The sequence below is a fragment of the Electrophorus electricus genome, chromosome 8 (genome assembly GCF_041902795.1).
Source record: "Electrophorus electricus isolate QZ-2024a chromosome 8, ASM4190279v1, whole genome shotgun sequence".
NCBI classification, from domain to species: domain Eukaryota; kingdom Metazoa; phylum Chordata; class Actinopteri; order Gymnotiformes; family Gymnotidae; genus Electrophorus; species Electrophorus electricus.
The window spans coordinates 21573997-21589615 of NC_137504.1; the positions used below are offsets into that span (position 1 = coordinate 21573997).

General features: G+C 44.8%; 1 protein-coding gene across 1 annotated transcript; it reads left to right on the forward strand.

Moving 5' to 3' along the window:
- The first annotated feature begins 955 nt into the window (after positions 1-955).
- On the forward strand, positions 956-15617 carry LOC113577569 (scavenger receptor cysteine-rich domain-containing group B protein). Its single transcript, XM_081719092.1, has 10 exons — positions 956-995; positions 1585-1617; positions 2475-2777; positions 4289-4360; positions 5098-5412; positions 5660-5737; positions 6176-6244; positions 8186-8500; positions 13207-13284; positions 13474-15617. The coding sequence occupies exons 1-10, from the start codon at positions 956-958 to the stop codon at positions 13788-13790; spliced, it is 1620 nt and encodes a 539-aa protein (XP_081575218.1). The 3' UTR covers positions 13791-15617.
- Positions 15618-15619: the final 2 nt, after the last annotated feature.

A 15619-nucleotide genomic window follows, 5' to 3' on the forward strand; every position in this document is an offset into this window, starting at 1 on the left:
CGTGAACGCCTGGTGATGACTTATATATACAGTGCTGACAATACAGTTGAAGTCATTGGCACAGACTCTTATCCAGAGTGACGTACATAGCTATGTTTATCAGTAGGATAATACATGTGCCCCCTGGGAATCGAATCCATGATGCTAGTGACAGTGCTAGTCCCTTGTTCTACTTGCCCAACAGCTACATAAGGCTTGAATAAGGGCATAGAAATTATGAAAATATGAAAATGCAGCTGTGCATCAGCTGTCTACATTATTAGGTCCTAAACAGTGATCTCAGCGTGGTGTGAGAATGTTAAATATCATAATTAAATATCATATTAAATATCATAATATATATAAAACAATGTCACAGGAAGGATATCTTGGAATCTGTTTATTAGGCCCAGATGTTATGAAATCCTGGAAACGTCTCTGCTTTTACCTCAACTGTATACCCAGGGTGCTTTTCTGTGGCACCAGAGGGCCCTTTGAGTTCTATACAATCATAAGAAAAGCATAAATGGAATAAAAGCTTTGATTGAAACTGATCCCGGTTGCACTGACCGCAGAGGATCCAGAGCCTGACAGTGCGCCTCTGTATGGACAGAAACAGGATTTGACTGCCTGAAGACCCTTTCACCACAGTACACAAACAAGGCCTTGCGTATAGCTACATAAGGCTGCCAACAGAGGTCAGGGCAAATAAATATCTCAGCAGTCGAGCCATGTGTCAAGAGATCTGGCTGTCGGTGTCAGTGAAGACCAGGAGCCAAGGACAGGAGCAGGAATATTGTTTTAGCTAATTAGACATGCATCACAACATGGAAGCTCCTGTCCTTGGGAAGCCACCGATATCAAGGCAAGGAAATGGAGGGTTTCATCCCAAATCCAGCACTCGGAGACTGTACACTAAGTGGAAGGAGGGGGGTGCTCGGGACTAGTGAGCGTCAGAGCCGCAACTCAGGATGAAATGAGCAAGACCCAGGAGTACACCAGGATGATCGCCTCAAGTGATGAAGGGGTTAATGAGTACCTCAGACAGCAGAAACCCGAGGAGGATGGGAATGAGGAGGAACAGGAACCATCATGGGAGAATAAACCACCGGCAGACAGTGGAAGTGGCGGATATGGAGAAATCCTACCGATGGCTGGAAAAGGCCACAGAGGCACAGAACAGAGGCACAGAACAGAGGCACTAATCATGGCAGCCCAGGAACAAGCTCTGAATATAAGCTCAGTAGAGGCTGGGCTCTACCCCACCAGGCAGTACCCCAGATGCAGGCTGTGCAAAGACGCCTCTGAGACAATCCAGCACAATAAAGTGGGATGCAAGATGCCAGCATCTAGATAGAACGTCATAACCAAGTGGCTGGCATAGTATTTAGAAACATCTGTACCGAGTACAGACAGGACAGTTTTTTTTTTATAGTAAGTGGGTCTTGTGCTAACATGCACTGAGCTAAATTGTCTTCCTATTTCACTATGTCTAAAATTACAGGAAAAAAGATATAGTAGATACTGAGCACTGTAACTATGGAAAGCCAAAAACCTCCTTTCAACAAATAATTTCACTGAAATTTTTGTCTCTCTTTTTCTCAGACAATAACACAACAGCGTCCAACCAGTCACATGGTGAGTGTTTTCATGCCTCAGTTCTTTGGTAACAAACTTTTTTCTTCTTGTATATATATATACACACACACATACGCACACTATCACAGTCACAGATTACATCCAATCGAAAATGCACATCCATGCACACACTGATCCTGCACACATTATGGAAGGATGAATGAGGCAGAGAGAAAGCGAGACAGAGCAAGAGAGGGAGAAAAGATCACATCAACCTCCAAGACACACAAAAAAAGGGCACTTCCCCTTGCTCTCAATTTACATAATCCCCTTTTCCATCACGGTGCCACCTCTCTCTCTCTCTCTCTCTCTCTCTCCCTCTCACACACATCATGTTCATTTCTGGGAGTCACATTTCATATTCAGCCTTATTTTGGGCCTTAAATTGATGAGGATTAGAGGCATTCTTGTCACTATTAGCTACAATTATATGAGAAGCATGCAGCTTCAAGCCCTCTCCTGTGTTAGTGGTAAAGAACAGTGAAGAGAAAAGTGAAGTCAAACAGATTTACACTGGGCTTCTGGCCTATAACACAGAGGATTCCTCATGTTTCTTAATGGGTTAATAGGCAGATAACAGAAAAATACAAACTCAAAAAGGGACTTTTCTGTAAAAGTCTCTGGGTTTCTTCATCACTTTACTGTGTTCATCATTTTTTAAGTACTAGTGTTTTATGGTATTGCATTTTAATTGTACTTGTTACCGCCCCTCAGTGATATACTGAGGCTCTGGAAGCCACGGAACCACAAACAAAACCAAAAACAACCCCCCGCGCCCCCCCCCCCCCCACACACACACACACACACGTCTTGGCTGTGCTGTCACTCACCTGCACATACTCTATTCCCCGGGCCAGTTCGGCTGGTGAACGGGCAGACCCGTTGCGAGGGCCGCGTGGAGGTGTTGCGCAACGGCGCGTGGGGCACGGTGTGCGACGACGAATGGGACATGGTGGACGCCAACGTGGTGTGCCGGCAGCTGGGCTGTGGGCGGGCGTCCGCCGTGGGCAGCAGCTCCAGGTACGGCCAGGGCCCTGGGCCCATCCTGCTAGACAACGTGGACTGCAAAGGCGACGAGACGCACCTGGGCCAGTGCGGCAGCCAGGGCTGGGGCGTCCACAACTGCTACCACTACGAGGACGTGGCCGTCATCTGCAAAGGTGAGGTTGGCGGGGCCGTGGACCAGTGGATGACGGAGGACATTGAAAGTGAGTCCTGCGTCAAAATACACTAAAGAGGTCGTCGGGCCAACAGTAGACACGAATGACGGAGGCGGCGCGGAAGGTCGTTGGCCGCTTCGTATCACCACGGTGACGCCAAGCTCTGCAGCCCGGATTCGGGCTATAGTTTTATATGCTGAGAGCCACTTGCAGCTGACACAAATCTGCACAAGATTTGTGCGTGTGTGTGTTCGCTTTTGTTTTTGCTTTCTGCTCTCATTTAATGAAGAGGTGTAGCTCTGTTTAAGTAAGTGTGCATACACTAGGTTCAACAAAACCCCAAGGCTTAGATAGATGGGATGGATGTTCCTAATTAAGTAATTTGCTAATTAGAGCAACGGAGTCACTGTTTAATCATTTGGGATCAGAGCTCCCGTCCTACACAATTAAATCATGTCAAACAATTCCCTGCAGTACAGAAGAGCATCGTTGCCTGACAGTGGTGTAAGTTTCATATCAATATTGGGGGAATGTGTTAACCTAACTAGTGGCGTAACTACCAAGGTCACAGGGGCACAGTCGCACTGGAGCCCAGTGCACAGAGGGAGGGGTCTGGGCCCCCTACAGTTCCAGTTGCGTGTTGGCTAAATATGATCTATATTTATTACAATTCAAATAGGTGCTCCAGTGTCAATGTTTGCTGAAACATGCAGTTTGCTGAACTGAACAGCATCTACACTAATTGCTCACATAAGAAGACAGGAGAGATTTGATGGTTTTGCTGTTTTGTTCTTTGAAAATACGAGAGACAGGAATTTGGACTTGAAGTCTTATAATAGATGATTTTACTTAATTGGCATATACTTAATTGAGACGTAGCAATTAAACACAAAAAATAAAATCATTTAAAAAAATTAATTATGTATATAGTGGGGGTCTATTGATTTCTTTACATTATCCTAATGTTAGTCGTCTTCAGTCCTACCCGCTTTAATTCCAGGTGAGTACAATTTTGAGCCATTGAGGGTTAAGGGTGGGGGGGGGCACCCCACCCAAACCAACCCACCCAGAGAATGAGGCTAGTTATGTTCTCTTGGAGTTTGTTTGGTACCATTAGGGACTGAACCAGCAATCACCCAATGACAGGGATAGTACTTAGACCACTAATTAAGACAATCCTAGTTCTGCCACTGCACACACTCTGCCAAAACCCCAATTAAACAAAACACTAATTATTGCACAATTTTTTTTTTCTTTAGTATTATTTATGTTTGTTTCTAAGTTCTAGTTCAAGCTGGCAAATTGTAAAACACTAAGGTAAGTTTCAATGTGACATAATGAACATGGGAAATCTTTTAAAAGTAACTCTGTCACACTGACTTCAAGAATCAAATTTGCTAATCTACCTTCCATTGTGCCATGCTCTTCTCAGATTTGCTGGCTGGACATAGAGCTAACTGGAGATCATGCTAACTGAAAGTGTCATGCTGACATTTCTCCCATCTCTATAGATAACACAGTGGTAGGGTGGCAAGGAAGTTCTCAGGAGCCTACAACACCATCTCGTGAAAACACTGGTTTAAGTAAGTCACATGACACACACACAGAGTTGCTAAAGGGTTACATTGATTTTCTGCTTATTAAGATGATGTACCTGCCTGTGAGGGCCGTTTCTTTGTCTTGTGTCTAAGAAGCCCCAGGTGAGAGACTATTACACCGCTCTTCCTGTGGTAGTAGAGTACAGTGTAATATCTAAGGAGGACACCATATAGACATAGCATGCAACACTAGCCCTTTCACTTTCAACACATTGATAAACTTAATATTCTGAATTTTGCCCAGTGAATAGCCCAACAACATTGTCCTGGGCGCGACATACAATCATTGTTAATTGCAACACACACACAACACAGCGCAGTGTTACTATTATTATTTATACGTTATCGAGCGTAGAACTTTAAATTGGCGCATGTCCTTGTATTCCAGCAACGTGCAGAACATTGCAGAAAGTGGCAGGACCCAACCAAGCAAAATCCATCAGCTTCAACCACACAAACAGCCAATTTCGTGTTTTCTATATCGTAACCTAGTAGATGTACAATGCCATTTGGGTCATAAACGCTAGTGCTGTGTCTAAGGCCTAGCCAGGAAATCCAAGGAAAGCATATCTCAGTCCGCCACGCCCGTTTCACAAACAGACGGTCTTGAAGCCTTCCTTCATAATCGCTGACTGTTGGCCAGCCTTGTGAAGCCTTCCTTCACAATCGCACCTCCAAAACCTCACCACCCACCGTCCCTTTGCCGCCCCTGTGCGCCGCAGGAGACGGGCAGATCCGGCTGACCGGCACCTCAGACCGCTGCCGGGGCCGCGTGGAGGTCTACTTCCAGGGCAGCTGGGGGACGGTGTGCGACGATGACTGGGGTATGCGTGATGCCTCCGTGGTGTGCCAGCAGGCGGGCTGCGGCCCCGCCCTCGACTACACTACCAACGCCTATTTCGGCTACGGGACCGGCCTCATCCTGCTCGACAACGTCCACTGCAACGGCTACGAGAGGCAGCTGGCCAGCTGCCACAGCCTGGGCTGGGGCATCCACAACTGTGGGCACCACGAGGATGCCGGCGTCATATGCACAGGTACGTCCGCTGGTTGCTGTCGAAAAAGGAGGAATGCGTCCTTATTGGAAGCTGTTTTTATATCACACGTCTTTATCAACTGGGTTAATTCGATGTATTTTTGCAATCGCTGGCAGTAGAAATGAGTAATGATACAACACAAAAGGCCCACGCGTGTAGCATCGAGTGCTAAGCACAACACAATCTTTCACTCTCTTTCTCTGTCAGTTTCACACTGCCTCTCTTTCTTCTCCTCCTCTCCCTCCAGGGTTATCGACTACCAGCGATCCCACTCTGAACACAGAGAGCAGGGCCCAAACGTCCTTCGATTTCAAAGGCACAGCAGGTGTGTGTGTGTGTGTGTGTGTGTGTCTTCACCTGCTTGTCATACGCACATATGGGTGGCTGCTGAGCCAGACTAGTCTTGCTGACTGCTGTGTCTCCCTGTCTACTTTGGCATTCGCGGTGGACTGAAGTGAACAGTCCATCTGTTACACTCGCACGCACGCATACACACACACACACACACACACACATGCATTCAAATGCCCAAGTCCATACACATTCACACATCAGGAAAAGTCTCTTTTCTTGGTGGAAGGTGGTATCTTGCATTTCCCTTTTAACTCACCAGAGGGCACTATTTGCAGAATGAGTATCACCATCTACTTCAATCAGTATGTATTCTTGTATTCTATTCTGTACCTTTCTACCTTTTCCTCCTCTTTTCTATTCTATCCTTTACCTCATCATTGAATCACATATTTTCTCTCACTTTCCTCAGTGACGGAAATGACCGTTCCAGTCATTGGGGCAACATTGACCACACCCACCACATCCTTGACCACAAGAGGTAGAAACACCACAGACAAATATTCTCACCTGCTATGTTATGATATCAAAGTCCCTATATCGATATGTATCTCATATTCAGGTGTATCACATGGATAACAAAATACTGTGGAATGAAGTGGCCAGCATTCACTTTTAAACAGTAGTGGTGTGCGTGGCTTTCACTAATCGCTGAACACTAGCTCATGAAAAGATCTGGTCAGCAAACCATTCCTGCAGTTTCTCCAGGGCATTTAGTACCACACCCACAGCAGGTTCAGAAAGTCTTCAGGCCACTTGTTGCACACGTAATTGTGTTCTGGATTTGATTTATGAATGGATACAACTGCCATTTTTACCCATCCCTTTACACTTAAAGCCGCAGTAGGTGGGATTGAGAAGAGAGTGGACTCGTCTTGAAAACTCAAAGGAGTCATACAACTACCAAGCCCCTCCCCCTCTCTCCTGGCTGCGCTCTAGCCCCGCCTCCAAAGCCCCACCCAGCAGGGGAGGCTGCCGTGCACATTGTGAAATGTCAACATCACTGGCCAACAAACAAGCAGAAATAAATCTTTTAGACATGAAAAGTAATCTACAGCAATATCTATTCAGTAAAAAAACATGCTCATTTCAGTGTTCTGATAGTGTTTAATAACAGAAACTGTCGTAAAATGAGAAATGTGCTACAGAGTCTCACTATAACCATCACCATCTTGGCTTTGAGGTTCATTTTTTAAAGTCAAATGAATAGTACCTCAGGCACAAGAAATGTGACTAACTTGGCATCAGTTCTGAATCCGTTCAGGCCCCTTCCACATCTGAAAGCCGCTCCGATATGTGTCCTTGTTTTATCTTGTGCTCAGTCTAATACTTTTGGGTTAATTTTATGGTCATCTATTTACTCGTCTGCCATGTGAGCTGTTATTGGCAATGGAGTGATGGGCTTTTTCTCTTTTTTTGACGGTGGTTGTTTCTCCACAAACCGAGTAAGAGCATGCGTGTGTACTTCATCTTCATCTTCGTCTTCCCCCTGACTCTGACTGTTTGGATTCGGGTGTGGTGGAACTTGGATTCGGGTGTGGTGGAACTTGGAAATGGAGTTAGGAGGTTTAGCTGGAGCCAGAGCAGCCAGTTTTCTCCCAGATGATCCAACTGATCTGTACTACTGTCAGGACCAATAAGATATTTTATACGGGTTACCTACTGCAATTTTAATCATCCTTAATGGTCAAGTGAAAACATGTTTTTAGAAACTTAAATTAATTACAAATCAAAACCTGAAATCCCTTATTCACTAAAGTATGTAGACCCTTTATTCAGTACTCTTTTCACACCTGGTTTTGGGCAGTTGATCAGATTCTCCATGCCAGAGCCTCTCAATACGAGTCCGAGTGGACCGCGAGTATCTGTACACAGCCATCTTCAGGACTCTCCACAGAGAATTGCCCTGAAGCCACTCCAGTGTTCTTTTGGCTGTATATTTGTTGTGTTGAAAGGTGAACTGACACCCCAGTCTGTTTGTGTGTGCTCTGGAGGAGGTTTTCTACAAGGATGTTCCAGTATTTGGCCACATTCACCTGTCCCTCAGTTGTTAGCAGGCTCCCCGTTCCTGGAACTGAGAAAAAGCCCCAGGCACGATGCCACCACCACCATCACGTTTCACCGTGAGAATGGTGATAGTCGGGTGATTACACTGCCTGATCTTCAACAGACAAAGTGCTTGCTGTTCTGCCCAAAGAGTCCATCACACCAGAGAGTTATTTTCTACATGGTGCCTTTACATGTCGTTTACCAAACTCTGAGCAGTCTGTTATATGTCTTGTATTCAGAAAAGGGGTCTGAATACTTTCTTTATAATACATTTACAGTACCGGGAGGTAACTGGCTGATGAAGGGTTTGGACCATTTATTTACACTTCCTTTCTTTCTCCTCATTTCACCGTCATGGCGTTCTTCCCTTCAGACAAGCCCACCGTCCGCCTGGTGAATGGCAACAACAGCTGCCAGGGGCGCGTGGAGGTCTCCCACGACAACATCTGGGGCACGGTGTGCGACGACGACTGGAAACTGGAAAACGCCCAGGTGGTGTGTCGGCAGCTGGGGTGCGGCCCTGCCGTGGCCGCCCTGCCGCTGGCCTACTTCGGCTACGGCTCCGGCCTCATCCTGCTGGACAACGTGGACTGCCGGGGTGACGAGAGGACGCTAGAGGACTGCTTCAACCTGGGATGGGGACAGCAGAATTGCGGACACCACGAAGATGCCAGCGTGATCTGCTCCAGTAAGTCAGAACTGGGTAAAATATGAGTGAGTGGTTGGACAGTGACAGGTTTTTGTGGTTTAGGCTCAGTGGACATTAGATGGGAAATATGGAATGAACAATGGTTAAAGGAATACTCCAGCATTAAAAGTCAAAAACCATTTTATTTAGTGCTCAGATTAATTTAAAATGTTTTAAGGATATTTGTTAAATGGTTCGATTTTGTTGTCAAATGGTTTGTTTTACAGTAAAAGATGGGATAAAAAAAATGTCTACTAGATTTCCATGGGACATACTTTCAGGGCATAAATATAATAATACAACAAGAACAAATGCCATATTACCATTTTAACCTACTTTGAATGCCAAATTTAAAAAAGATTCCAGTTTAAAGCTGCATTGAGTTGAATGCTTTTTGATGTTTAAAGCTGGAGTATTCCTTTCAACCTCTAAGGCTGGGACACGAAACAGTTATCCCTACCTTTTTTAACTCACAAACGGCCACTGCGACCCAGAAAACCAATGCAGGACGTGTTCAGCCTTCAGTCACCTCTTACTGCCGTAAGACTGAAACGAGCCCCTGAAAGAACCAGCTGCCGTTCTGGATGGATAACCGGCCATGTTTAGAGCAGCGGGCTCAGGACGCATAATGCCCCTTTTGTGTAGCGATGCAGGTTGCTGTACCAAACACAGACATGCGCGTCGGGGTCATTTCTCTTTCAAACAGTCTGTGCTGAACCGTATGAAGACAGGTCACCGGCAGGCCCCAACACCAGGGGGCTCGCGACTGTACGTTCAAAACAGAATCAAGGTGCGAAATGTCTCGTTTATACGCCAATCAACCGTAAAAAAAAAACAAACAAAACACCTGTCTAATATTGTGTAGATCCCCCTTGTGTCGCCAAAACAGCTCTGACCTGTTGAACTGCACAAGACCTCTGGAGGTGTCCTGCTGTATCTGGCACCAAGACGTTCGCAGCAGATCCTTTAAGTCCTGTAAGTTGCGAGGCAAGGCCCCCATGGATCAGACTTGTTGTGTCAGCGCATCCCACAGATGCTCCACTGGATCAAGATCCAGGGAAACTGGAGGCCAAGGCAACACCTTGAAATCTTTATCATGTTCGTCAAACCATTCCTGAACTATTTCTGCAGTCTGGCAGGGTGCATTATCCTGGTAAAAAAGGCCACTGCCATTGTGGAATACCTTTGCCATGAAGGGGTGGATTTGGTCTGTCACAATATTTAGGTGGGTGCTACGTGTCCAAGTAACATCCACATGAATGTCAGGACCCAAAGATTACCAGCGGAACATTGCCCAGAGCTTCAGGCTGCCTCCACTGGCTTGATTTCTTCCCATAGTGCCATGTGATTCAAAAGCCAGGGCCACCTTCTTCCACTGCACTCAGTGAGCGGTTGAATGCTTTTCTGTTTTGCCAATCAGATGCCCTCGTGGTTCTGATACTCGTGTGCCCATTGTAGGCACTTTTGGCGGTGGAGACGGGTCAGCATGAAAACTCTCACTGGTCTGTGGCTTCTCAGGCCCATATGCAGCAAGCTGTGATGCAGTGTGTGCTCTGACACCTTTCTGTCGGAGCCAGCATGACGTTTTTCAACACTTTGTGCTCTAGCGGCTCTTCCATGGCACTCAACCAGACGGGCTGGCCTTTGCTCGACACGAGCATCTTTGACCTTGACCCTGTGACTGCTTCACCTGTTATACTTCCTTGGATCCCTTTTGGTAGGCATTAACCACTACATACAGGGAACACCCCACAAGACCTGCCTTTTTGCAGATGCTCTAACCCAAACATCTAGCCATCACAATTTTGACCCTTGTCAAAGTCGCTCAGACCTTTATGCTTACAATTCAAGAACTGATTGTACACATGCTGACCCCACATCTTGACAGGCATCGCTGTAATGAGATTATCAGTGTGAGGTCACTTCACCTCTCAGTGGTTGTTTGGTGTACAATGCCTCTCTACTTTAGGGAATTTATACACAGATGGACAGTATTAGTTAATGTATAACCAGCGTTTGAGTTACATTTTCACATGGAGCTTGCTGCTGTAGTCCCTCAACACGATTTGCTGAAAAGTACATTAAAAAGTCACATGAGAGTCACTGAGGGACATCTGGATTTTTATGAGCTGAAAATGACCCTGAACCCAAATGATGAAGTGAGGTGAGCATGGAAAAGAAACAGACTGCTCCTCATCTGTATGGCAACATCTGGGAAAGGTCCCGGCATAGACCTGCACAACATGTTGGTGGATCTAGTTTAAGGGAGAATGCTTATGGCAGCCGTTTTGCAGTACTGTCCAAAACCCAGTTGTTTGAACTGAAACAATAGCAAACAAACAACAGGGCCCTTCTAAACAGACACACCCCACACTTCTACATTTCCCTTAATGAAGACCAGATGGAAAGTATATGCAAAACACAAACAGGAACTGAAAATGGCTATATTACAAGTAAAGAATCAGCAGGGAGGCCAGCCAGGGTCTCGTGAGTCAGGGGCTCACACACCTGCCGGAGTCATCACATTCCATGTGCTAAACATGACAACTTTATTTAAGGTTGTCATCTCCTAATTTGCTCAGGGAACTATGTACAAACATACTGAGTTCTATGCAAATTATCTAGTATAGACTAGATGGGCTTGTCATCTAGTATCATCTAGTACTATTCTCAAATCTTCTCAAAAAAGCGGACCATCCGCTCTTTAATGACAAAGGACAAACTCCCTAGAGCATGAGGAAGAAACCTTGAAACCTCCTCTGGCTGACAACGGTCACCACAATAATAACAATTTTAAAAGAAAAATATATAAAAAATGAAAAAATAAGCAATTAATGTCTAGTCCAACTTTCTTACATATTAGGTGTGCTCTGTACGTTAACATTAAGATAATATAACAACACAGAAATATTGAAATATCCACAACATACAGAAGCAAGGCAGAGTACACATTACACATGCAGTACTGTAAAAGGATTTGTTTTATCAATATAAGCTTTTCCTTTGCTTAAACTAAATAAGTTCTGACTTTGGCTTGTTCTCTTCCCTGTCCAATCTCACACAGCTTCAGTTTTGAGGGTGGACCTCCACTGTGCCAGAGTGCAAGTGGACAGATATGAGGCTTAATTGTGTTTCTGGGTGTTTGAAGTTATTGTGCCGATTTATTTATTTATTGTTGAGGAGAGGTTTGGAAACCAGCCCTCATACCATATCAACAATATTTCGGAAACAAACCCCTAATTCTTAACTTTATTTAACTAATGTTTATTTTCAATAATGTTTTATTATTAGTTTTTTATTTATGTATTATTATTTATGTAGTCTTTACATGCAAATAACGGTTACGGCACTGGTAAATAGCATATAGACAGGAACATGGCAATATGCACGTTACTCACACATTCATCATGAGAGAGTGTCCACTCTGCATCAGTAAATTACAGGATCTATGGGGTGTGTAGGGTCACTCAACTTCTGCCATCAAGCGTCCATTTATAAAACATTGTTCCATACATCGAGGAGTTTTCTGTCATTCACTGTAAAAAAACAAACAAAAACCTAGTAGTGAATGTGTGCACACACACACACACACACACGTACATTCAGTTGCAGTCTCATCCCCAGGCCAGTGTACTTCCCCCACCATACAAGTACGTCCACCATTCAGCTCAGCAGCCCTTGATTCTGCTAAACCAAGCATGGCTGATTCCTCTATTCCACTGTCACTTCCTCTTTAAATGTTAAACACACACACCGCACATGCACACAAACATACCCTTGCTTTCTTGCCCACAGCTATTTTACACACACACACACATACATACATATACCTGGAAATTAAACATGCAGACACACTCACACTCGCACTCTTCTTATCTTCACAAACCCCGACTTCACAAATATTTAGCCATTCAGAATAGAATGCCTCTTACCAGCTTCACGGCGTTGTTCCCGCCAGCCTGGCCTATGAGGCAGTGCGTTCTTGAAAAATACACAGGCCAAGGCCTGCATCAGCGGGGGGTGCCACCCTCCCATGGACAAACGGTGCATATGCTCAGTCTTATGAGCACCACAGAAGGTGAGGATGAGGAAGATAGCAAGAACAGATGCACACACCAGAAGAAGTTTTCGAATCGCTGTCCTAGCACATCCAGGATTCAACAGGGAAATGTAGATCATGTTTTGAAGTGAGAGGACCAGTTTTACCAAGTTCGGCCTGTTGTTGGTTTACCTATAAAAGTCTATGGCTGAATTACTAAACTGACTTCACAATGAGTTGAAAGACAGAGTAAGACATTATTGTGAATAACTGCTCATGTCAATGCCTGCAGATCCACCCCATTTTTCTAACAACCTTATTGATTTTTCCAGCGACATTTCCACCTCATGCTGGCCTCGAACACGGACACGTTATGCCCAGGTTTTCTGCTCCAGGGTTCATCAGCTGCTCTGGATCCCAGCTGTGCTGTTGTGGAGATGACCACAGTTCTTTGTATTTGAAAAGTCCACTTGCTCACGTCAGATACAAAAGGGCCGAGACCTGGATTTGCTCCCTCATCTGCTCAAGTCAGCTGGGAGATGAAATACTGAGTTCATCCCTTTGGCTCTGGTCCACTCTGAGCATTCTGTTGATCTGGGCAGACCAATCCCCAGCATGCTCAGGAAGCACAAGATCACAAGCTTGTCCTCTGTGTTTTTTCCTTCAGCTTTCCATCCATGGGGAGGAACGGTGATGGCCTTCGGAATGACGCAGAGGACCGCCACCTCCCCAACGCCGGCTGAGGGTAAGCACTTGACCCACCTCACCGGGAAGTGCCGTGGAAAATCCCTCCTTCGGTGCCAGACATGGCTTGGCGCAGCGGGAAGAGGCTTCAGGAGTTAAGAGAGTTAAGGTGGCAACTGTGTTTGGTCTAAGAGCAGCTCCGTGGTGATGCAGTTTGTCTAACTCTCTCTCCCTGTCTGTCTTTCCGTAGGTAAACTGAGGTTGGCGGGCGGTAAGCACCGCTGCGAGGGCCGGGTGGAGCTGTTCCAGAGAGGTGCTTGGGGCACCGTGTGCGATGATGCCTGGGACCTCCGGGACGGGCAGGTGGTGTGCAGGCTGCTCGGGTGTGGCGACGCCATAGCCGCCCACGGGGAGGCCTTCTTCGGGCGGGGCGGCGGTGTCATCCTCCTGGACAATGTGAAATGCACGGGCAGGGAGACCTCTCTCCTCCAGTGCTCCCACATAGCGCTGGACGTGCACAACTGCGACCACTCGGAGGACGCCGGAGTGACATGCACGCCCTTGTGATTCCACTCCTCGACAGACCGTGCGTCTCCACCCTCGGCCTGGCCAGCGGCAGGGGAGGGATGGAGAAGATGTAGGCAGAGGGACCTGTGTATATTATGCAAATAACTGCTCGTGCTGTTCTAATGAACACATAGAGGTTAAACAGCCAGCAGGAGATAAAACATGAAAGATAAATGAGGCTTATATATGGTTACTGACAGATATAACTAGTATTTTAATTATGCACTTTATGAATATCCAAAAACGTATATGCTGTATGTATCAATTTTCTTCAATTGTGAACAGCAGTTGATATACAGTGGAAACCAAAGTTTTGGATTTTTCTCGTCTTTTCCTAGGTACATTGCCGTGACATTCGTTATTTCCGTTCATATGAAAGAGTTTGGCTGTATACCACGCAGTAGTCATGTCTGTAGCCCTCCATACATTTGGCGTTTTCTCATTGCCAAACCCAACTGTCAGACCAGTTGTTTTATCCAGTCTCAGGACTCTCCCCGCAGAATAGCATTTAGTTCCTAACAGCATAAAACTACTATATGTCTGTGCTGATCTCACACCCTTTTGAATGATTGCTCCGTGTGGATCACATTTTGAATGGCTTGTGGGTAAACCATCTAAAAAGACAAGTTTCATATTTGAAATGCAATGTAAATGCTTTAGTGTAAATGTGATGCTCTTTAATCAATCTTGTTACTAAAGCTTTCTTTTCTTGGCCTCTGTGTTTGCACAAGGTTAAATGTAAGGACACTCTATTAGCTGTATGAAGGTCTCCATTACCAGCACGTTCAATCAACTATAATATTTCTCTTTATTAATGCCAAACTGCTTCCTAGCACAGCCTTTTTAGCATATATAATGTATACACTTTTTAGAATACATATTGGGTTAAAATTCCTTATAAAATTGTGAATTTTAAATCAAAGTAGAATTTGATATTTTTGAATCTAAAATTCTTTCCAAAGGATAAGTAATTGGGGAAGTTCTCTGAATTCTACTGAGTAATTAAAAAAGCGAGAACTATTAAGCCAAAGGCAAACTGTCTGGATATAAAAAGATCTCAGGTTTACAGAGTCGTCTGTGACTATTTCAGACGGGGTAGCGTCTGCTTTAATGCCTCATTATATTTTGTGGCAATGATGCAAATGTCTACAAAAAGTCTACTAAACGAAGCACGAGCAACTCAAAATTGCTGTATTATTATTAGTCTTAATAGTCTGTCACTAGTTAAAATGGCCAGAATGATATTTGATTGATTGAAACAGAAGGTAGACTTTGTGAAAATGTCTGTATGAAAATGAAGATTTCATTTATTAGGACCTGTTCTGGATGTATAGGTTGTGTGGTGAAATGCATGCAAGCTTTTTCCTTTGTTGTTAAGAGTAAAGGAGGCTTAATTATTCATACATTAACAACTGACGCCAAAACGTCCTATGTTTCTATAAAGGCACCTGCTGCAGTCTGTCTCATAAAACTGTATGTCTTCTTATTGTACAGATCTTTATAAAAATGTCATGGTGAGGTGCGTTGTTGATGTATTATAAGTAATCACATGTATGCATCTATCAGATGCTGTTTTTCATGGAGGGAATGCTTCTATATATCTAAAAATACTCCACATGAAATGCTACTAAAATTAAATAAATATTTATTCTTCATCCTTGGTGCTTGAAGATATTAAAAGTTGGATCACCTTTTTTGATTAGTTTAGCAGTCTGTGTGTGTGTGTGTGTGTGTGTGTGTGTGTGTGTGTGTGTGAGTGAATTATATAGCTGTTGAGGACTTAGCTGGATAGGCCTCTCCTGGATTCTTGACACCTTGCTACCCTTGGC